The sequence below is a fragment of the Pangasianodon hypophthalmus genome, chromosome 8, assembly GCF_027358585.1.
Source record: "Pangasianodon hypophthalmus isolate fPanHyp1 chromosome 8, fPanHyp1.pri, whole genome shotgun sequence".
NCBI classification, from domain to species: domain Eukaryota; kingdom Metazoa; phylum Chordata; class Actinopteri; order Siluriformes; family Pangasiidae; genus Pangasianodon; species Pangasianodon hypophthalmus.
This window is the reverse complement of record NC_069717.1, coordinates 28148484-28171548: the sequence shown is the minus strand read 5'-3', so window position 1 is coordinate 28171548 and position 23065 is coordinate 28148484. Positions and strand designations below refer to the sequence as shown.

The window sequence follows — 23065 nt, the reverse complement described above, 5'->3', positions numbered from 1 at the left end:
TTGTCGTATAACAGCGTGGATTATTGTTGTATAACAGCGTGGATTATATTCGTATAACAGCGTGGATTATTGTCATATAACAGCGTGGATTATCGTCGTATAACAGCGTGGATTATTGTCGTATAACAGCGTGGAATATATTCGTGGCTTGTCGTGTGTTTTTCTTTATTAAGCTAGAGCCTTTATTAAAACTACAGCTTTGAAAACGTAGCTAGCTACGGTATGCTATTAGATACTAAGAAAGCTTTGTCAAACTGAAGAAAATCTGGAAAAACTCTGAATTTTTTTCATTGCGTAGCTTATTTATTGTGCAAAACAAAATGTAGTAGACTTTGTTTTTCTATCTGAAAATGATTCTTAGTATTAAGCGGTTAAAGATTACTGAACTGTAAAACAACAATCATCAAAAAAAAAGAGAGGTACGTAGAAGGCTGACTCCACTACGGTTTGTTTTCCCGGAAATATCTAGCTAGCTAGTTTTGTCGCAGTGCATTACTACGTGTTGGGGGAAAAAAAAGTACGTTGTTACTGGAAAAGCTACATTATTGTGAAAAAATGTACTAATGAACGTAGTTAAGCTAGTAGCATCACCGCGTGTAGCTAGCTACTCCCCAACACGGCTAACACTGTTATATATAACTTATACCAATATCATATAATCCCTCTGCCAGCGCTCTAACTCTCTCTACATCTCAGCTGTCTTTATAAACGCAGCAGTAGCATCTTCCTTCAGCTCTACCTTTCATTTACATTAGCCTGCTAGCATCACTGCTGACTAGCCTCTCTTCCTTCATCAGGGTTGACGGATTGGCTTGACCTCTTGTCCCGACGTCGTCTCTGATGGTTTATAAGCGTTCTCACCCGCTGTGATTGCAATCTGAGGAACCGGCAGTCGTTATGCTAATGGACTTGCGTTCTAATTGATGACATCCTCATTTGCATTGTGTGTTAATTACCCGAATCACTTAGCCGCATCTGCAAACTCTAATTAAGGACCGGCTGGATGTTTTCCCTCAGGGATGAAGATGAAGATGAAATTCTGGGCTACGTCAAGTCAGAATACGCTGTACTGCAAAGACAACACGGCCAAGCTGTAACGAGAGTGACCACGAAGCAGAGCGGAGCGGAGCAGGAGAAGAGCGGAGCAGCGCAGGAGAAGAGTCGAAAGAAAAAACATGAACAAGTAATTAACAGATGTGCAATTCCTCAGTGACGTTCTGGGAAAAGCTCCACAGAAATACAAAGCGTCTGCAGTTAGAGTCCGCTCCAAAAGTCTGAGTCATGTACCGGGGGCAGTTTTTACTGAATCACTCATCAAAGAATGAAGCGAAATGTACTTAATATTTATGAATCCATTGCTGAAAACACGTCAGCTATCTATCTTACTGAGGCCATCAAAAGAAACTGCTTTGTTCAAATACAAAACAAAGACTCCACTGTAGTGAGTTCAACCATTTTATATTTTCTAAAATTTACCTTTTTTGCTGCTGTTGTTTAGTTTAATGAATAAAGCACACATTCGCAACGAATAGCTCGTTCAAGTCTGAATCAGAGTGAAATTGATCATTTCGGTTCGTTTGCTATTTGGTACCTAACTAAACAAACCAAAATGAAAAAATATTGTCTGAGGGACGTGTAGGGCTGAAAACATCCTCTTAAAACACGTTCAATCACTGATCAGGAATACGGCGATGGAAAAATACAAACAAACCTTTATGAAGTGTGTGTAAAAATCACTCAAGCTCAGAGAACAGGGAGTCGGTGCTAAATAAAAGATTAGAAATTATATAAATAACTAGTTTAAAACATTTTTTTGTCACATCCAGCATTTATTTTCGCTTTTTCTTCTGGAACACATGGTATTTCTGCAGCTCTACAGCTCTGTCCTTTGGCTCGGTTTAGCAGTTCAGAACTACAAAAAAACCTCTGCAACATTAAAAAAACCCACACACAGCATGTTTGATTCATTTCCTGCAGTTGAAGTGATTCAGATTCGAATCATTTTCTCAAATGGACTAAACAGTGTGTACAGGAAACCAAACTAGCGTACTAGAAAAGAAAAAAGATTTTCCATCCTTAAGAAAGTGACACAATTTATACTTTCTGCACTTTCTAAAACAAACACAGTGTGGCGCTACTGCTAACGTTCTGTGGCAGCATAACGTTACACTCGTATGACATTATTTTCAACAACGCTTTGCTGTGAGATTCCCGTCAGTCTTACCTCAGAGTGAACATTTCCACTGGCGAGTACGGAGAAGCGGCGATGTAAACCGATACGCTTTCCCTCGGCCGGACTGGCGCTGATGGCACGAGCACTGCAAAATTCCCATCCACTCTCTGTTCGGATAATTCCGGGACGGTGGGAGTCCTAAACAACCTCACGTTTCCGATCCTCTTCATTGGAGTCGATGTGGTAGATCCGAACGAGTCTTCCTGGCTTCCTGGCTGCCCGGGACTCCTGAATCCTGGATCCTTTCCGAGGCACTGGCCGTTTTGTGCTGACCGTAGAGAGTAATAAAGTGCCACTTGGTTTCCGTCGGGAAGATCCGTGATTTTCTGCCGTCCAGGAATGACGGTGGGCGGAGCGAACCACGACGCAGGAGGCTCCAGCTCAGCGACGCACACTCCCAGCTCCCCCTGCAGCCGGCAGCTCCCGCGAACTTCCTGTGTTTCGTGGAATGCAAACATACGCACGCAGGGCAGTTTGTCCACCACGCTGTAGTCGTCCCAGTCCCTCCCAGAGATGTAGAACAGCACCTGGATCCTGGGCTTGTCCAGGTGGATCTTCTCTCTCAGGATGAAGGTCTGAACCTTCCAGTTGAAGGTGAAGAGGGTGGAGGAGGTGATGAAAGAGCCTGGAGGCTGCAGGAGCTCAGGAGGAACGGGCTGCTCCACAGACAGCGAGCCGTAGCTGGCTCTGAGGGTGGGAGGTTTCCTGGCCTGGTGGATGAAGAAGGGTTCGGTCCTCGCGAGGAAGCTCGAGTTGCGCATGAAGTCCTGCGTGGCCTCCTTGAGCAAGAACGACGACTCGGAGTTGAGGAGCTGGTAATTGACAGGCAGGTAGGTGGGCGAGGAGGAGTAACGCGGGAGCGTCTCTGGGATTTTGCTTTCTGTAACTGACAGAGAGAAGATACGTGAAGGTCAGAAGTCTGGCATCATGTGGACACCTAAACCAACAACGTCAGAGTGTGTGAGGAAATGGATGGACATTGGTTACCATGACATTCTCACAGACAACATTTATTTAAAATAATAAATCAAATGCAAAATTTGATTTGATTTGATTGATGAATCCCAAAAAAAAAAAGTCGGCTTTGGTTTTTGAAGATATTTGAAGATGTTTCCTGATCAACTGAGAAGCTTTATCAGTTCTCACTGACATTTATTTCATGACTGTAGGACTCGAGTCCGGTCTCGGGATGTTATCTGCATTGACGTGGACTTGACCTGGTCTTGGGCAAAGGTCTCATTACACCTGGTCTTAGTCTCGACTGAGAGTTTGTAAAAAATAATGTTTTTGAATCTACAAAGTTTGACAGGAAGTAATTCTTTCTTCTAGAAAACAGCTTAATCCCTGGTGCAATGTACGAATGAAGCCGGCTAGTTGAAGTAAAAGCTTGTCCTTGATAAGAATTGGATGGTCTTGATCTTTGACACTCCTTTAAGACTCGGTCTTGACTCAGTCTTAGCTAGTCGTGGTGTTGGATTTGACGGCTGGATGGCGGTCTTGCCTACAGCCCTACTTCCCGTCATAGATAAAATGAAAAGTCTTGTTTGAAATATTAAACAATATTTAGAGAACGATCTCGTCTGAAAAAAGATTTCGTTTTATCATTGAATAAGGAATTAATTCACCTTTCGGTTTCGACTTAACTCTGAAACTACACTCACGCTTCAGGAGAAAAAAATCACTTTATAGCATATTACTATGGCTTATGTTTTGACAGCTTGTTATATTTAATCTGGAAGAATGGAAACGTAATGTGTTTGGCATTTTAAATTTAATTTCCACCCATTAAACTCATTAAACTCATTAAACCCATTAAACGTTAACACTTACAGCAGGTTCCAGAAGTCTGACAGCACTAGTGACATTTCTATTTTGCATTCTTTTCTAATGTATTACAAACCTTTTCATTACAAATTAGATTGTTATAATTATAAAATCTTTATAATTTTAATTTTATTAAAATATATAATTATATTTAAAAAATTATATTTTAATCGATTTCAGAAATTCTTAGTATTGGTATGTCTGACCTTTAGTACAAAAGAGTTGACATGATCAGTCTCACAAATTTGTTTAACTGTAAATAGGGACATAGACACAGTGCAGAATGTTGAATATTAAATATCTAATATCTTGAATATTAAATATCTATTGATCCTTTCATTGGTTAAAAATCTTGTAAAATCTAAAGCTATTTATCTCCATTTTAAATCACGCTGTACATACGCAACATACTACAGATGCCTGATATATAATAAATAATCTTTCTGATTTTTTTTTTTTTTTTTTTTTGTACCCTACTGCTTAAGAATTAGCATTAGCGCTTTAGCACTCGTCCCTGTGGTTTGGACGTGAGCTGTTTATTGAGTGTAATCATCCCTGCTGAAGGCTATCATACCCTCTGGATCACAGCCGACACCACACACATCGATCTTACGTCAATCACACGGTGCTGAGGAGACTGATGAGTTCAGCGGTCCTGACACACTTCACCCCCCGCCCCACACACACACACACACACACACACACACACACACACAGGATGCTGTTATGAGAACAAAATGCCTCTATTAAAGTTCAGTTTGAACTTTATGAGGATTTTAAAGTTTAAAGTGTGTTCGCACTAAATGGCTTGCTGTACACGAGCATAAGTCACGCACGTTCCTCACGCACGTGGTTTTCCTACAGAATTCCTGACCTGGAATGTCACGTTTGTCTAAATATCAAAGTGAACCACATGACGTGAAACGTGTACAGATTGTAAACAGCGATGGTGGACTCCAAACGTAAATAAGAAAAAAGGCAAGATAAGAGTAAATGACATGAAAAACACAACTATAAAAGTGAAAAAAAGTAAATAAAAACCATTAAATAAACACGTGTGGAAGAGCTCATTTAACTATTTTATCAAAAAGAAAATTATAATAACTGATATCTAAAAGATAAAAGAAACACCATGTTGAAAAAAAAAAGCAAAAAATGGCAAAATTGAATTAAACAAAATGTCAACTGGAACCTGAAAACAATCCATAAATTAAAGTTAAAATATTAATGTTAAATATTAATTATAAATGAGTAACTCGTTTAATTTCCTGCTGTAATTTATAGTGATATTGATTCAGCTTCATTTGTAAGTCACTCCAAATATCTGTCTGCTAAATGAAATGCGAAATTGATTAAAAAAAGTGAAGGAAAATATCGACCGACTGTCATGTGATGCATTGCATCGTACCAGATGTTTATGCTAACGCGCTAATCACGCTCACCAGGATCCCTAAATTTCAGAAACGTTTCTCAGAACAGCGTTTTTGTTCATTTTTTTAAAAAGAATCTCACATATTTGAAGCATAAAGATATTTTTCTTCCACTTCAGCTAGGAACACATCAGTAGTTGCTGCTTCTCATTTGCATAAAGTTAAAATCTCAGCCCCGCCCACTCTGGTGCCCAGAGCAGGGTGTCTGAAATCTGTTCACATTTATACGAGTCTAAAATAATCTGAATTTTTTTTAAAAAGAAAGTGTTGCTGTCCGTGTGAGGCTGCACTCGGCTGAAGATTCACACCTCCAGCAGGGTGAACAGGCCTTACACGACTTTTTAAATCCCGTGCTAATTACAGCTGAAGCACTCGCTGACCTCTCTCTCTCTCTCTCTCTCTCTCTCTCTCTCTCTCTGTCCTTCTGCTCTCCGCTCGTTCGCCGTGTAAGGATGGATAACGCATCGCTCTGTGAGTCTGAATAGCAGATATTTACGATCAGTCAGAGCCGAGTGATTTACGCAGCGCGGACGCGGTCGTGGCAGAGCCTACTTAAACACCCGAGCCTTTCACTCGGGGATTAATGAAGGGTGTGTCCTGAGGAAATGTGTCACGGAAAAACAAATATGGATAAACAAGTCAAAGACGCAAGGACACAAACACATTCCTCAGTGTCCACCCTGATTCACAGCCAGATGGATTACTGAGACTCGGGGGTGAAAACAAACACCTCACCGTGGATTAAAACACAAGCTGTCACTCTAGCGTTGTGTATTAATACACTTATCGTTTCTATAGTAACAGCTCATTCGCGTATACGGATTTCACAAAACGCTGATATGGTCAGTTGTTCTCTAAAGACACTTCCGTTTAACTTTTATGGAAGGAGTCTCCAGTGCCGGCGCTTGTAATTGTATGCTTTCCGATATCTTCGGGACAGAGGAGTTTATACGTCACGTGACAAGCGAAAATGGAACGATAGACAGATAAAAAGTATGACGTGTCGTTCATTAACAAATAGAAAATGTAATCGATGACAAGTGGTATAAGAGGAATGAAACACTTCAGGACATGCTGTTGAAGGAAAATAATCAACTTCGCGGTGATGGTAGCGGTAACACCGCGTCATCACATCACCTCATCACTGATTATTTTCCTCTAACAGCGTCACACTGAGTGTTTTATTCCTTTATTACAGTATTAGGCTATAGTTTACAATATTTCTAAAACATTATCGACACATCGTTCTGAATCAGCACAAAAAAAAAACACAGAGAGAGAGAGTGAGACAGACAGGGAGAGAGAGAGAGAGAGAGAGAGAGAGAGAGAGAGAGAGTGAGACAGACAGGGAGAGAGAGAGAGAGAGAGAGAGAGATAGAGAGAGAGAGACAGTGAGAGAGAGAGAATCAGGGAGCAGGAAAGAGGGAGAGAACATCTTTGGGAGAGAGACACAGAGAGATAGAGGGAGAAAGAGTGATTGGGAGAGAGAGAGACAAAGTGAGACAGATAGAGAGACAGACAGAGAGAGATGGAGAGGAGCGAGAGAGTGTTTGGGAGAGAGAGAGAGAGAGAGAGAGAGGGAGAGAAAGATAGATAGATAGATAGATAGATAGATAGATAGATGAGGGATATATGAGGATTGTGATCGTTCACGATGACTCAAGGTCACATGACATATTGCACATTGATTATTGGAGCACGTCTAGGCCACTCATAACGCACCCATTTTCCCTGAGCGACTCAGAAAATCCAGTCTAGACATCAAAACGAATCGCAGTGCTAGCGCTAATTTATGCCCGCAAGCTCGGTTGATTCTGTTAAATTCCTGCAGAGCCTCATTCGGAAGCTGTCGTGAATGTTTGCTAGCGGTGAGGGAAAAAAGAGAAGGCAAACAGCCATGGCTAAAATGAAATTACGAACATGACCAGCATCCCGGAAAAAAACAAACAACAACAACAAAAAAACCCAACAAAAAAACAGTAAGCCATTTATCAAAAGCCCTTTAATCCCCTGTCTGGCAGGACTTTCAGGGGAAAAGCCACACAAAAGTGATACACTCGTTTGAGAGAGATAATGAAATAAGGGACGTGAATGGCACTAAACTCAGTGGAACATCATGGAACCAAATATTCCGATGGAGAGTGATTAAGTGTGCATCGCTGCTATAATCAGATAAGTGAAAAAAAAACGTGTCGTCTTCGTCAGAGTCTCTGTGGTAGGGGTGTACTGGAGCAGAGAAACAAACGGTGCGTGTAATCTACAGTACGCATAAACTGATATTAAATAATATCAGCCAAAGTTTTAATCACTGTTTTGCCAGAGAGAGAGAGAGAGACAGAGAGAGACAGAGAGAGAGAGAGAGAGAGGGAGAGAGAGAGAGAGAGAGAGACAGAGAGAGAGAGAGACAGTGAGAGAGAGAGAGAGAGAGACAGAGAGAGAGTGAGAGAGAGAGAGAGTGCGAGAGAGAGAGAGACAGAGAGAGAGTGAGAGAGAGAGAGAGAGAGAGAGAGAGAGACAGAGAGAGAGAGAGAGAGGGAGTGTCTGCCTTCGAATCTGCTTTGAATAAGGAGCCTTTGGAAAACAGCCGTATTTAAATAGTGTGTTACTGTGTTTAATTATTATTATTATTATTATTATTATTAAATCCCGTAGACCTGATGATCTTTAATCTGCTGAACTGCTTTAAAACGTAGCAGGTGTGTTTTTAACGCAGATACAAACTGTAGATTTGTTCATTAGCGTGATGTAAATAATTAGAGGAAGTTATTAGAACCAGCGCAGGTGCATTCATTATAAACACACTCACACTAATTACACTGGAACAACAACGCTGAAACAAATGAACGAAAGAAGGGAGACGGGGGGATAGAGGGAGGCAGGGGAACGGTAGAGGAAGAGAGACAGGTGGAGGGAGAAAGAAAGAAAGGAAGGAAGGAAGAAAGGAGAGAATGAGAATGTGGAGATGGGGGCGTGGGTGTGGGCGTGGACAAGCGCCGGTTTGTGAATGGAGGGCGGAGCCAGGTAAAATGAGTGGTAAGGACCTGCACCTGTGTGGGCTCTGGGGTTCAGAGAGTGGTGGCAAGGATAAACGGAGCTGAGACAGTTTCTGGGGCTGGCTGGCGATTATCGTAGGTTTGTGCCTAATTATTGGGATGTCACCCGCCCGCTGACTGACCTCATTAATAACGAGCGCCAGATCCGGTCCAGTGGACGGAGCCGGGCCAGCACGCTTTCACTCAGGTCAAAGCTGCACTCTTACATTCTCCCGGTCCGAAGAGTCGACCAAACCGTGACACACACACACACACACACACACACCACTCATAGACTGTACTTTTGTGTTTTGTCTTGTTTTTTCTTCACTTATTCATCTTATCATTTGTTCTCTGGTCAGGTTTTATTCCTTGCCCATATAAATGCTTTGGAAATACACTGTACATGCCAGTAAAGCTCATTTAAACTGAACTGAATTGAAGTGAATTGAAAGAATCAGAGAGAGACAGACAGACCAACCAATAAAGAGAGAGAGAGTGTTTGGGAGAGAGAGACAGACAGATAAAGGGAGAGAGACAGATAAATGGAGAGACAGACAGATAAAGGGAGAGAGAGTGTTTAGAAGAGAGAGACAGATAAATGGAGAGAGACAGATGAAGGGAGAGAGACAGTGTTTGGGAGAGAGAGACAAATAAAGGGAGAGAGAGTGTTTAGAAGAGAGAGAGAAACAGATAAAGGGAGAGAGAGTGTTTAGAAGAGAGAGAGACAGATAAAGGGAGAGAGAGTGTTTAGAAGAGAGAGAGACAGATAAAGGGAGAGAGAGTGTTTAGAAGAGAGAGAGAAACAGATAAAGGGAGAGAGAGTGTTTAGAAGAGAGAGAGACAGATAAATGGAGAGAGACAGATAAAGGGAGAGAGAGTGTTTAGAAGAGAGAGAGACAGATAAATGGAGAGAGACAGATAAAGGGAGAGAGTGTGTTTAGAAGAGAGAGAAACAGATAAATGGGGAGAGTGAGAGATAAAGGGAGAGAGTGTGTTTAGGAGAGAGAAACAGATAAATGGGGAGAGTGAGAGATAAAGGGAGAGAGTGTGTTTGGGAGAGAGAGAGACAGATAAAGGGAGTGTTTGGGAGAGAGAGACAGACAGATAAAGGGAGAGGGAGAGTTTAGAAGAGAGAGACAGATAAATGGAGAGAGAGACACAAAGGGAGAGAGAGTGTTTGTGAGAGAGAGAGAGAGAGAGAGAGAGAGAAACAGATAGAGGGAGAGATAGAGTGTTTGAGAGAGAGAGAAACAGATAAAGGTAGAGAGAGTGTTTAGAAGAGAGAGACAGGGTGATAGATCCTTTATCTGTCTCTCTCTGTCTCCCAAACACTCTGTCTCCCTCTATCTGTCTGTGTCTGAATGTCTCTCCCTCTGCCTGTCTCTCTGTCTATCTCTCTGTCTCTCTTTCTCTCTCTCCTTCTATCTGTCTCTCTCTCTCTCTCTCTCTCTCTCTCTCTCTCTCCCAAACACTCTCTTTCCCTTTAATTCAGTTCTTAGCTTTATTAACATGTAGAGTACAGCGGGAAAGAGAAGAACTGTTATTAATAAACACATTAGGTATAAGACTGAGTGTCTGTATAGAATCTTAAAGAAGTACAATACACAGGGCTGTGTGTGTGTGTGTGTGTGTGTGTGTGTGTGTGTGGCAGGAGGCAGTACTGTCCTCTGCTTCATTTCTCCGAACAGAAAGGGAAGTGTGTCAGTGCTGGGCAGGAGGGAGACATGGAGGTGTGTGAATTGAAATTTTTCAGAATACATTTCACGCAAGTGTTTGAATTTGTTACACTCTGTTGGAAAGTGCAGCTCTGCCTCCACTGTGCTGCTGATGCACTGTGTGCACTCTCTGCTCTGTAGGGAGCCACGAATTCTTACGCCAGACGAATTTCCTGTCAGGGTGTAGCGGAGTGAGGCCGTCACGTGTCTCCTGAACCACTGGAGGACTCAGCTATCCCACAATGCCTTGCTCTGTTTCGCTATAAGCCAATGACACAACGCAGGCTGCGCCACTCTCCTCCGTCGCATGGCATTACTCTCTCCATATTTTACATCACGTGTAATTAATAAGCGGTATTGACTTTGTGCTCCACTGTCACAGATAATGCATTAGGCTTTGTGCTTTCAGAGGTCTGGCCTGCGGGAGTGATGTATGAGAGCTCACCTAAAAGCCAGCGCGGGACGCCGCTAACACAAGTGCACTGGACAATCCATATCCATACACACTCCTGCATTACGCCGCGCAATCGTTCCCGGAGAAGTTAATGATACTGAAAGATGAGGCTGTTTATCGGCACGGAGCGCTCTGGAACGACGGGATACACACCGACGCACTGACTCAGTCAAACAGTCCGGAGGAAAAATAATCGCAATATATCCAACTGCTCTTTAATGCTACTGTAACAATCTGTGTGTGTGTGTGTGTGTGCGTGAGATGCTCACGTCTGGCAGTAATGGAGAGAAATGGAGGTAGGTAACCCTGAGGTCCATCTCGGTTCTCAATGTCGTGGGGTTTAAAAGAAGATGAAAATGACTTCTCTCAATCTAACACTCGTCTTTTAAAGCTCATGACACACTGACGCGACTAAACACTGCGTCAGCGTGAACTATCGGTGTAGCGACACACACATTTTATACTTATCACAAGATATTAATATTCATTTATTCATCTTCCGTATCCTGGGCGGGGTTGCCGTGGATGTGGAGTCTCTCCCGGGAATAACGGGTAGAGAGGTATTCACACCTCGGGCCAGTGTAGCGTAGAAACCCACCCACCTGCATGTTTCTGTACAGTGAGAGGAAACCGGAGAACCCGGAGGAAACCCACGTGAACACGAGGAGAACACGTGACAAACTGTAACGTACGTATGAGGCGAGACGTGAGCTAAACCGAGGACAAATACAGAGAAGAGAAGCACAAAAACAACTCTGTTTAATCTGTTTTACACTGAGATCGAAGAAAGAAAGAAAGAAAGAAAGAAAGAAAGAACAGGATAGAAGGATACAGAAAAGAAAAAAACAGAAATTGGCACAGAGGGAGAGGGGGAGAGAACAAGAGTAAGAGAGAGACAGAGAACAATGAAGAAACAGAGTGAGAGGAAAAAGACAAAGAAAGAAAGAAAGAAAGAAAGACATGCAGTGGTCACAGACAGACAGAAGAGAGAGAGAGAGTGAGATAGAGGAAGAGAGAGACACAGAGACAAAGAAAAAAAGAAAGAACAGGATAGAAGGATACAGAAAAGAAAAAAAACAGAAATTGGCACAGAGGGAGACGGGGAGAGAACAAGAATAAGAGAGAGAAGAAGAGAAAGAAAAAGATAGAAGGAATAGAGAGACAGAAAGAAAGAAAGAAAGAAAGAAAGAAAGAGACAGACAGAGAGACAGATAGATGACTACAAACTGGCTACACACCTGAAAGAGTGTGTTCTATAGTGGACAGGATTCACACACACACACACACGCACACACACACACACACAGCTTCTCTTTTCCTCTGCACTGACTTCGGGGTTAAAAACTTTCCGAGATTTCTTCTGAATGTTTGTTTGCTTCCTGGAGTTTCCATTTCTATAAAAGCAGGTGGATAGAAAACCGCTAGTTTTTTTTTTTTAACTTTTTTTTCCCCAAAAATCTGAAATAATAATCTTAGGCTGTTATTAATAACGTGTCGGGATCCGTCACGTGATCAGAAGCTTTACACGCAGCTCTGAGCTCATCATGAATAATGTCTTTCTGAGCCTCGCCTAAAATACGGTTCGTCCCAAATATAACCTGAATTTAGTTTGAAATTAATCCAAGGGCAGTAAAACACACACACACACCCACACACACACACACACACACACACACACACACACAGAGCCCTAGCGCACGTGCGTGCTCTCACACAAGGACAGCGGGAGGAAAATATACTGCAGTGAGAGCTTTATTGACATTTAGGAAATGAGCTGTGTTCATTAATCAGAATGCGATACGGTCATTTGTCACTGTTCATAGCCTCGGCCTGATTTACACACAACCCCAATCCAAAGAAAACTCTTCCACGTGACTCCTCACACCTCACACACTCACACACTCACACACTCATCCTCACCTGAACAAAGCCCTTACACGCTGAACAGAACAGCGCTCAGCGCTCACGTCACCGCTCGCTCCGTTACAACGTTATCAGATATTAGTTATGGATCGGAGTGTACATTAGAGGCTCTGAGCGACGACGTACTCACCCTCGTCGATCATATTATTCTATAAAATCTACCTGCATCACATTCAGCCGGTTCTAACACTGACCACGCCCCAGAAATATGACTTTATAACGCCGGAAAAATGAGCATTAGACCATTGCGCTCCTTCGCGTGGTGAGAAAAGAGGAAAATCTTTTCTCCGTATGTCGTTGACGTTTCGCTCGCGTGCGTCGGATTGTCCCAGGATGCACTGTGTCTCCTCTCTCCGTTTCTTAAAGAGGCGTGGCGTCTGCGCGCGTCAGTCCCACTGAAGGAGACATGGTTTCCCAATCGTCGACCTTAACACGTTGATCACTGAAGGGCTGTCTGATGTAAATGCATCTGTGACTCAGTGATGGAGCGAGTAACACGCAGTAAGCCACAAGGCTGAAGCATGGAGACTGTTCATTCCCAAGAGGAAGCGAGTAGGGGAAGTGAGAACATGCTTTATTTGTCTTTCGGGCCTGCTGAAAGAAAAGCTCAGCTCAGCGACGCTCTGGTCTAACAGGTGGAAATGATGTAAGTGTATTTCTGCGCTAGTAAAACCCTTTTTGTCGGATGATAATTGGCTCCAGCACTGAGTCACCACGCTTCAAGCCGTCTGAGCATCCGAGGGTGGAAATCACAGTGCTCAAGAAACGCCGGGAAACTGCAACCCTTTGATTTGTGTGACTCAGGAAAAGAGAGAGAGAGAGAGAGAGAGAGAGAGAGAGACAGTGTGACTCAGCATGTGTGGATGAGGGGTAAATATGCCTGTGATTCACAGATTTGTGTGTGTTAGAATGATGACAGGTAAGGGTCAGACAAGTGCAGGTGTGTGTGTGTGTGTGTGTGTGTGTGTAACAGAGAGTGTGTATGCGTATAAGGATCAGACAAGTGCAGATGTGTGTGTGTGCAAATAAAACAGGGAGTGTGTATGTGTGTAAGGATCAGACAAGTGCAGATGTGTGTGTGTGCAAATAAAACAGTGAGTGTGTATGTGTGTAAGGATCAGACAAGTGCAGATGTGTGTGTGTGTGTGTGTGTGTGTGTGTGTGTGTGTGTGTGTGTGGCCATCAGTATTCTGCAGGCCTCCACTGGACCTCACTAAAAAGCTGCACAGGCTCCTAATGAATGTCTTCCTGCTTGTCGGTGCCCTTTATGGCCGCGTGACATCATAAATCAGCGCCGGCACCGAAGCCGAGCTCGGTCCCGCTCTCCCGAACGCCTCTCCCTCATGACTGCTGATGTCAAATTAGCACGGAGGCGGTTAAGTCGCGCTGCCGGAGCTGTAATTAAGGGAGACGTCTGAGAGAAAGAGAAACGTGTGTGACACGTGAGGATTTAAAAAGAGACGGAATCAAATGAATACCACATGAGGAAAAAGGAATAACACAGCTAATAACCAAGCAAAGAATAAAGCACTCGCTTATAAGAAAATAATCAGTGATGATTATTGGTGGTGTGATGAAGCGGAGGTACTGTTAGCACTCTAACGCTGAGTATTTTCCTACAGAGGCACATCCTGAAGTGTTTTATTCCTCTTCTACCACAGCAACGTGCTAACGATTCCAGTGTTTCAAGGCTGAATTTAGTGAAGAATCAAACGTCATCCTTTTTATCCATTTATAGTTATATTTAACGTTAAAAAAACAAGTTAGTCGTTCTCCTTACTTTAAGAAAACTTCATCCTATCAAGGATTTTTAATCCCTTTATGCGGAGCGTCCAGCATGTGAACGAGCTGTTGCTATAGAAACGATAACGTATTAGAATGAATGTGAGCATGACTTTGCAGCTGCTGGAACAGTGTATTATCGTTAAGCGCATGTCCAGCAGTCTCACAGCAGCCGATGGAACGATGTCACTTTCCGGCGTGATTTCGATTTGACTATTTGACTGCGTCTGCAGAGAGAGCGATGACTTCACGTTCCTCCGGTCATGCATGGAGAAACTCGGAGTGGGAGCTGGTTATAAACGAGTAAAACCTCGAGTATTGATAAGGAGTGATGGAAATGCTTCTGCTGGAGAGACCGGAATTTATGGAGACGCCGTGTGCTTCCCTCTCTCCCTCCCTCCCTCCCTCTCTCTCTGTCTGTCTCTTTCTCTCTGTTTCTCTCACTCTGTCTCTCTCTCTCCCTGTCTCTGTCTGTCTCTCTTTGTCTCTCACTCTCTGTGTCTCTCTCTGTCTCTCTCACTGTTTGTGTCTCTATATCTGTCTCTCTCTCTCTGTCTCTCTCCCTCTCTCTCTGTGTCTGTCTCTCTCTCCTCTCCCTCCCTCTCTCGCTCCCTCCCTCTCTCTCTGTCTCTCTCCCTCTGTCTCTCTCTCTATCTGTCTCTCACTCTCTCCGTCTCTCTCTCTCTCCCTGTCTTTGTCCGTCTCTTTGTCTCTCACTCTCTCTCTCTTTCTCTCTATCTGTCTGCCTCTCTCTCTGTGTCTCTCTATATCTGTCTGTCTCTCTCTCTCTGTGTGTCTGTCTGTCTCTCTCTCTCTGTGTGTCTGTCTCTCTCTGTCTGTGTGTCTGCCTGTCTCTCTCTCCTCTCCTCTCCCTCCCTCTCTCTCTCTCTGTCTCTCACTCTCTCTGTCTCTCTCTCTATCTGTCTCTCACTCTTTCTGTCTGTCTGTCTCTCTCTGTCTATCTCTCACTCTCTCTGTCTCTCACTTTCTCTGTGTGTGTGTGTGTGTGTGTGTGTGTGGCAGGCAGATACATACTGTCCTGCTAAAACGCAGCTCTGCTTCATTTCTCCGAACAGAAAGGGAAGTGTGTCAGTGGGAAGGGAGACATGGAGGTGTGTGATTTAAAATTTTTGAAATTTGTTACACTCTGTTGGAAAGTGCAGCTCTGCCTCCACTGTGCTGCTGATGCACTGTGTGCACTCTCTGCTCTGTAGGGAGTCATGAATTCTTATATTCTCTCTCTCTCTTGCTCTCTCTGTCTGTCTGTCTGTCTCTCTGTCTTGCTCCGTCTGTCGGTGTGTCTGTCTGTCTGTCTCTCTCTCTCTCTCTCAGCTTGTCTTTGCTCAAGTACCACGGATGCACTTATAGACACACACACACACACACACACACACACACACACACACTGACAGAACCACTTGTGAAGTGTTCGCCTACACACTCGGCACAGCGATGGCAGTGAGAACAAAACATTTCACTTTGTAGTCAAGTCGATCCCGATGACGCTGCTGCAAACTCAATAAAAGCCCGTCGCAGCAATTTGGCAACGCGGACGTTGAGCAAGCACGATATAAATCTACACAAACACACGCTTGAGCTCCGTCTCGCACACTCCCGTCTTCCTCATCCGCTGCGGGAGAGCCGTAGCTACCCGAGCTACACGGACAGATCAGGCTAATAATAAAATGATTGTTATGGTTATTGTATGAAGGCTAATTTCACTAGGACAAGCACGGTTATGAGCTAAAAGCTAGTTTTGTTGACGAATCCCACGTACACTCTCAAAGACGCAGCTCAATCCTTCTCTCACAAGTTTAACGTCTAGCTGCTGTTTAACTCCACGTATTTATTTTCCTGGATTTACAATATATAAAATACATGTGTAATGATGTGTATTAGTTTTACAGTACAGTGTACACATTTTGGCCAAGACCATTTCCTATTGGAATATAAAACGATGCAGTATGATAACGATATAATATCATATCGTGATATAAATATTGTATCGTGACATCATTTTAGAACATTTAATACATTTTAAGAACAATTCCAAGCTGATATGGATAGGAAAAATTTTAAACGAATCTTTATAATGTTAAAATGAAACAAAATGTTTTTCCTTTTTCCTCCTCCTCAACATGAAATAATTTCTAAATTAAAAAAAAATAAAATCAGAAAAAATAAAGATAAAAGATAAAAAGACAAGTAAAAAATGATCAGTGTACTCTTTTAATGCAATGCGAATCTATATATACTGATGTTCATCATGTTTCGTAGAAAGTATCGTGATATGATGTGATATTTTTCTCGCCCTCCGCTAGAACAGGCCACGCCCACAAGCGACAAACCGCATGTAGCATGAGCGACTTGTTGCTTGTTAGCACGAACGCAGGGTTAGAATGAATGTCTACAAATTAGCTAATGATGAAAACCAGTTTTGTAGGCTAGTAATGATTTATTACGTCGGCGTAAACAACACGTCAAAGCTCATTTCTCTACGCTACACACCAGCTAATGAATGGAAGCTGATTTCTGTGGGCTGATAATGATTTGTTAGAGTAAATAGAGTTATAAATGAAGGAAAAATAAACAAGGAGCTCATTTGTCCAGAATCACAAGCAATCATCAGATAAGATGTTAGCTAATTAATAAGTTCATCTTTAGCTGCAATCATATTTTAAAGATCTTTTGATGATATTTATAAGATGCAGAGTAAGAAGGAGATAATGATCTTTTTCTCTAATGAAAAGGGAAGAATAAAAGTCGAGATAAACCAATAAATCGGCTGGAACACGTCTCCAATAATCGCGTCGTGTAACTAGCGCTGTTTTCAATATTTTATTACGTTTTATTAAATATTTTATCACGTTTATAAACCAGAATCAGCCGTTTGTTCCCCAGACTGAGCTTAGATTGTGTATTTGACAGTGTGTGTGTGTGTGTGTGTGTGTGTGTGGTAGGTTCCCTCATATGAGACAGAATTGGAGAGGGACAGATACACCCTTGTGTTGATATCTATGCATGGAAAGAATAAATGAGAGACAATAACGTTGTGTGTGTGTGTGTGTGTGTGTGTGTGTGTGTGTGTGTGTGTGTGTGATTTAGATTGCAGTACGTTGCCGAGTGTAGCTCTAGGTGATGCAGAGGCAGAGATTGGATGTGGCAGCAGTCTTTTAGTCTACTGCACCCCAGGGGCACTCCTCTATACACACACTGGATGCAGTTCAAGCACCACCACACACACACACACACACACACACACACACACACACACACACACACACACTGCAATACCACAACACTGTGAAGCACAGTAGCAGAAGGTCTTGTTGTAGCCATATTATGAATGATGTGGGCATTACGCATATATACCCAGGAACACACACACACACACACACACACAAATTTTGGAAACAGGACCAAAGAAAACTTCTCAACACCGACGGAACTGCTGATTGGACTGGAGGATACGGCGATATAATCTGAATATCGTGATAAATTACATCACAATACACTTTTTTGAGAAATCGTGGATACTCCTAAAATTTTATAACAATTAGAAACTGACTATAAGTAACTGATCAGGTGTTAAGTTTAAAAATGTTGAACTTTTGAGAAGATCATGTGTTCGAATCCCGATGTTCCCGCCGCCACTTTGTGGGCGGAGCATACACTCTCTCTCCTGTCAGTCACAGTGACACTAGCCAATGGTGAGCGACTGTGAGCTCATGCACGTATGCAGAAGAGGGCGGATGGCGCTTTGCTCCGCGACTCTGAGCTGAAGAGATGAAAAGATGCGGCTGGCTGGCTTCACGTGTCGTGTCTCAGAGGAAGCACGTGCTAGTCTTCATCCTCCACGTTTGCTAGCTGTCGTGTGGTCGAGGAAAGCTGGGTGGTGGGCAGGAAGTGATGATGATGATGATGATGATGATGATGACGGATTCAGACTCGATCCTGGGAGTGTGAATAGGGCCGTGAGTTTCACCGCATGGAATAAAAATCATGCTAAAGCAGCACAAAGTCTCCGGGATTATGGGCTGGTGTCGGGCGGTAAAAATAAACCGTGCTGGCTAATAATCCTGTGGCTAAATTGCAGTCCAGCTGGAGGAGTGTGGAGCAGGAACGGAGGGAGAGGAACAGCAGTGGTGTGTAATTACCTCCGAGAGCTGGAGCTGAGAGAAAAGCTCTTATTCCTCTCACACTGTTTACTTTAGACCACAATCAAATGTATGTTCTGTTCTGCTGTACTATACTCTCATACCACACACACACACACACACACACACACACACACACACAAAACTCCAAAAACCCCTCTGGCTCTGATATATTGGTAAACTTTGTTCAAGGTCACTGATAAGAGGTGTAATAAATATTACTTTCAACTTATGTCAACAGTTCCACTTCCCCTGCTCTTTGAGGGAACAGGAAAAAAATCTCACGCACACACACACACACACACACACACACACACACACACACCTGTAAGTGTGTTACAGCTGCAGTGCACACAGAAATAAACTCCTACTCCAATGCACACGTCTCTATAATCAATTATTCAGTACACATTTTCTTTGTTTTATTTTGTTACAGCCGTACTGTACAATGGATTTTTTTTTTCTCACATCAACCTGCAAAAAAAGATTCCATAGTGAAAAATCATTAACAGATTTTCACAAAGATTTGTTAAATGTATTAAAAATGAAACACTGAAATGTCCCAAATCACCCACATATTCAGAGGCTTTTTGTTAGAAAATTCAATTCAGCTGCTTCCTGTTTCCATTAATCATCTTTTTTTTTTTAAAAACTGTCTAAAGCTTGACCACAAATATGTTGACGGTCTACGGCTTAATTCAATCTTAATTCAATCCCCAGAGCAAAACATCACAAAAAAAAAAAAAAAACAATGATTATAACGTACGAATGCAAACCCCGCGATACGAACTTTCATCATAACAAAAGTAAAATGATATAAAGTCTGTGTTTATGAATAATACGGATTGCGGTGGTCTAAACGTCCTCCATTTCATTAATAGATGAACTGATTGAGAGAATTTTCCTTTATATAATTACAACATATCACTATCAATTAAATACCAATGAAGGAATAAAAGAATAAAAGAATCTGCTTTTGTAATCGATGCTGTATGAGTTACTTCAAAATGAGCTGCAATGACACACATTGTGTTACAGATCAGGTTGTGTCGTAAAGCATTATAAAATGCCCACGTATGCATAAAAATCGGGCAGGGGATGTGGATCAGGTAACCAGAGACACCTCTGTCTATATACAGTACATGCATGGGGTTAAAGGAACTTTCTGCAGACCTCTGAGAAAGGAGTGTGTCGTGGCACAGATCTGGGGAAGTCATCCTAAACATTTCTTCAGCTCTGAACGTTGTGAAGAACATGGCGGCTTCCATAAGCCTTAAACAGAGAAGAACCACAGAAACTCGAACTGAGCAACCAGAGAGAGCGTAGATGATGAAGAACATGATGCTCAACCCTGTGTGGAGTCAATCCTGTGGTCAGTCCAGTCACAAAAACACTTTGTCCAAAAACGTCTCTCAAGCTATGAGAAAGAAGGTTCTATAGCGTGAGGAAACCAATCGCAGCTCATCTCCTGGTCAATTCTATCCTTATACTGAAGCTTGGTGGTGGCAGCATCACGCTGGGAGTAATGACATTTTACTGGGACGTTTCAGGATTTAAGGAAAAATGAATGAATCACAGTGTAGATATATGTACACTAATCTAAAGAACCTCAGAATAGAGAAGAGGTTCTGGATCTAAACAGGAAGTCCTATTCAGACTGGATTAGTTTTAGTATCTCTGGAGTATCTCTGGGATTTTCGTCCCACCCAAATCCCACGTGTTTGGAAAGATCACGCCCTATTTTCAAGTCTATAAAATGACCAGTAGAAATAACTCCAGGTGACATTTGGACGCCATCTGAGTTGCCATGTTGGTAAGGATGCTGGTATATCCTGTGTGAAAAACAGGTTTGTAGTTTTTCTCTGAGATAAAGACACTCCAGGAAGCTCCCGCTGTTTTCTATCGCTGCATCCTGAGCGCGTGTGAATGTCCTTGAGTAGCCTCGGTTAATCAGCTCTACGGTAGGATCGGATTGTAATTTCATATTTACAATAACAAGCGACACAGGGATATTCTACCAATCACTATCTACACACAGACTCCAAAATCTCCAGTGTTTAATTATAACCCAACTCTTCAGCATGGCTCAATCTTGACTTGTTGCATAGTGTTAGTGATCATCCTAGTGAATGAGATTAGCGTTCAGTCTCAAATGAGCTCTCAGCGAGTTACAGAAAAACGGACGACATTTCGTACGAAATGCATCGATAGTAGGATTCGTTTTCGTTACATTTAAGTGGGAAAAAATATGCATTGTACACTTTGCTACATTTGAAGTGAGAACATCAATTTGTTAAAAAAAAAAAAATCTATTCAGAGCCACAGATATATAAACAAAAGTAAGTCAGTGATGGTTATAAATTATGGAAAACTCTAGCCAACAATAAACAAACCGGCAGCTTTTCACCTCCGAGTATAACTCCAAGACAAGCTGCTTTGGGTAAAATTCTTCTTCTTCCAGCCGCTCATGTTAAGGGTCGCAACAGCAGATCATATTTGAAACCCTCCCTGATTCTAGGCTTGGGACCGGCACTGGGAGTGCACTGTCGTGTGCGGCCCCAGTGGCCGGGGGTTGGTTCCCTGGCCGGGAATCGAACCCGGGCTGCAGTGGTGAGAGCCGCACAGGTCAGTTTTCCTGCCTTTGTTTCTCTAAAGTGTCACACATTTCTCAGCACGTGTGACAGAATGAGTCTTACACACTTTCTCTGTCCACGTTTCTCCTATAAAAGATCACACATTGCTTTTACTCCAGCTGCTGATCAACACTAACGCATTGCTCCCAGGAGGAGAACTGTCAGCTCGGCGTTTCAGAATAAGCTCCAGATGTGCTCAAAATGACTTCTTAAAAAGAAAGTGGAGACGACGAGGTTGAAAATAACTTCATGAGCTGAAATTGCGTGTGGGAGTGGACTGAAGCGCCGGAGCGATTATGAAACACAAACAAGAGGAAATCACACGCTTCTGAAAGCGAAGGCTGGACCGCAGTGGGCTGGAGATCTGACCACCGGCCTTTAATCAGTGCAGGGGAAAGTGCTTTCAGCTCGTTCTGAACCAACCGCATGTGTGTGTCTGTGTGTCTGTGTGTGTGTGTGTGTGTGTGTGTGTGTGTGTGTGTGTGTGTGTGTGTGAGCACCAGATGGAGTCTCTAAATCTGTGGTTAACCTCAAAGGCTGTTAAACTGGATGAGAGAGAGAGAGAGAGAGAGAGAGAGGAGACAGACAGGCAGAGAGATAGAAAGAGACAGACAGAGAGAGACAGAGAAAGAGAGACAGACAAACAGGCAGACAGATAAAGAGAGAGAGAGAGATAGGAGAGAGTCAGACAGAGAGAGAGAGACAGAGAGACAAACAAAGTAAAATAGACAGATAGACAAAGAGAGGGTGGGAGAGACAGACAGAAAGAAAGAGAGAGACAGCGTGCAAGAGAAAAGAGACAGACAGGTAGACAGGCAGACAAACAGAAAGAGAGAAGAGACAGACAGGGAGGCAGAATCAGAGAGACAGACAGGGAGGCAGAAACAGAGAGTCAGACAGCGAGGAAGAATCAGAGAGACAGACAGGGAGGCAGAATCAGAGAGACAGACAGGGAGGCAGAAACAGAGAGACAGACAGGGAGGCAGAATCAGAGAGACAGACAGGGAGGCAGAATCAGAGAGACAGACAGGGAGGAAGAATCAGAGAGACAGACAGGGAGGCAGAATCAGAGAGACAGACAGGGAGGCAGAAACAGAGAGACAGACAGGGAGGCAGAATCAGAGAGACAGACAGGGAGGCAGAAACAGAGAGTCAGACAGCGAGGAAGAATCAGAGAGACAGACAGGGAGGCAGAATCAGAGAGACAGACAGGGAGGCAGAATCAGAGAGACAGACAGGGAGGCAGAATCAGAGAGACAGACAGGGAGGCAGAATCAGAGAGACAGACAGCGAGGAAGAATCAGAGAGGCAGAGTGTAAAAGGGACAGGGAACATGTGAGAAAGACATGCACAGACACTGCTAATGAGGCAGAAGAGAGTTGAATAAAAGAGAGTAAGAGTGTGTCTGTCTGCCTGTCTCACTCTCAGCATGAAACTCTGTACTGTGTTTACATTACAGGTGATAATCTCAACCCCCGGGGAGTTTCCTGTTGTCTCTGCGCTCTACGCTGCTGTCGGCTTTTTAAACCTATATATATACATACGCAGGATATATGGTATACTGAAAGTGATGTCTAAAAGCAAACACACACACAGGAAGTTAACACCAGGTGTGAGACTGGCAGTAGTGACACGTCTCTTCGCTACTGTGAGCGCAGCACTATACTGTCTCGGCAAATACCTCACATCAATGTCGTTAATCAGAGACAAACACACTCGCATCGGTGTGTAGCGCAAGCACAAGCGAAGCTACTGAGGTAAATCTATAGTGTGTAACAATAAAGTGCTCCAGGAAGAAATTAAAAAGAACCACTTCTGCCCCATTCATTCCCCGAGTTTATTAAACCCCGCATCGCCCTCTAACAAATAACAAACACAA

The 23065-nt window shown here is 43.1% G+C and overlaps 1 protein-coding gene across 1 annotated transcript in view; it reads right to left on the bottom strand.

Moving 5' to 3' along the window:
• The window catches only part of si:dkeyp-14d3.1 (transmembrane protein 132C), a 214835-nt gene that overhangs the window by 141367 nt on the left and 50403 nt on the right, over window positions 1–23065 (bottom strand). The window contains exon 2 of the mRNA XM_034306290.2: window positions 2225–3119. Within this exon, the coding sequence (XP_034162181.2) occupies window positions 2225–3119 (895 nt within the window). The remainder of the gene's footprint in view (window positions 1–2224; window positions 3120–23065) is intronic.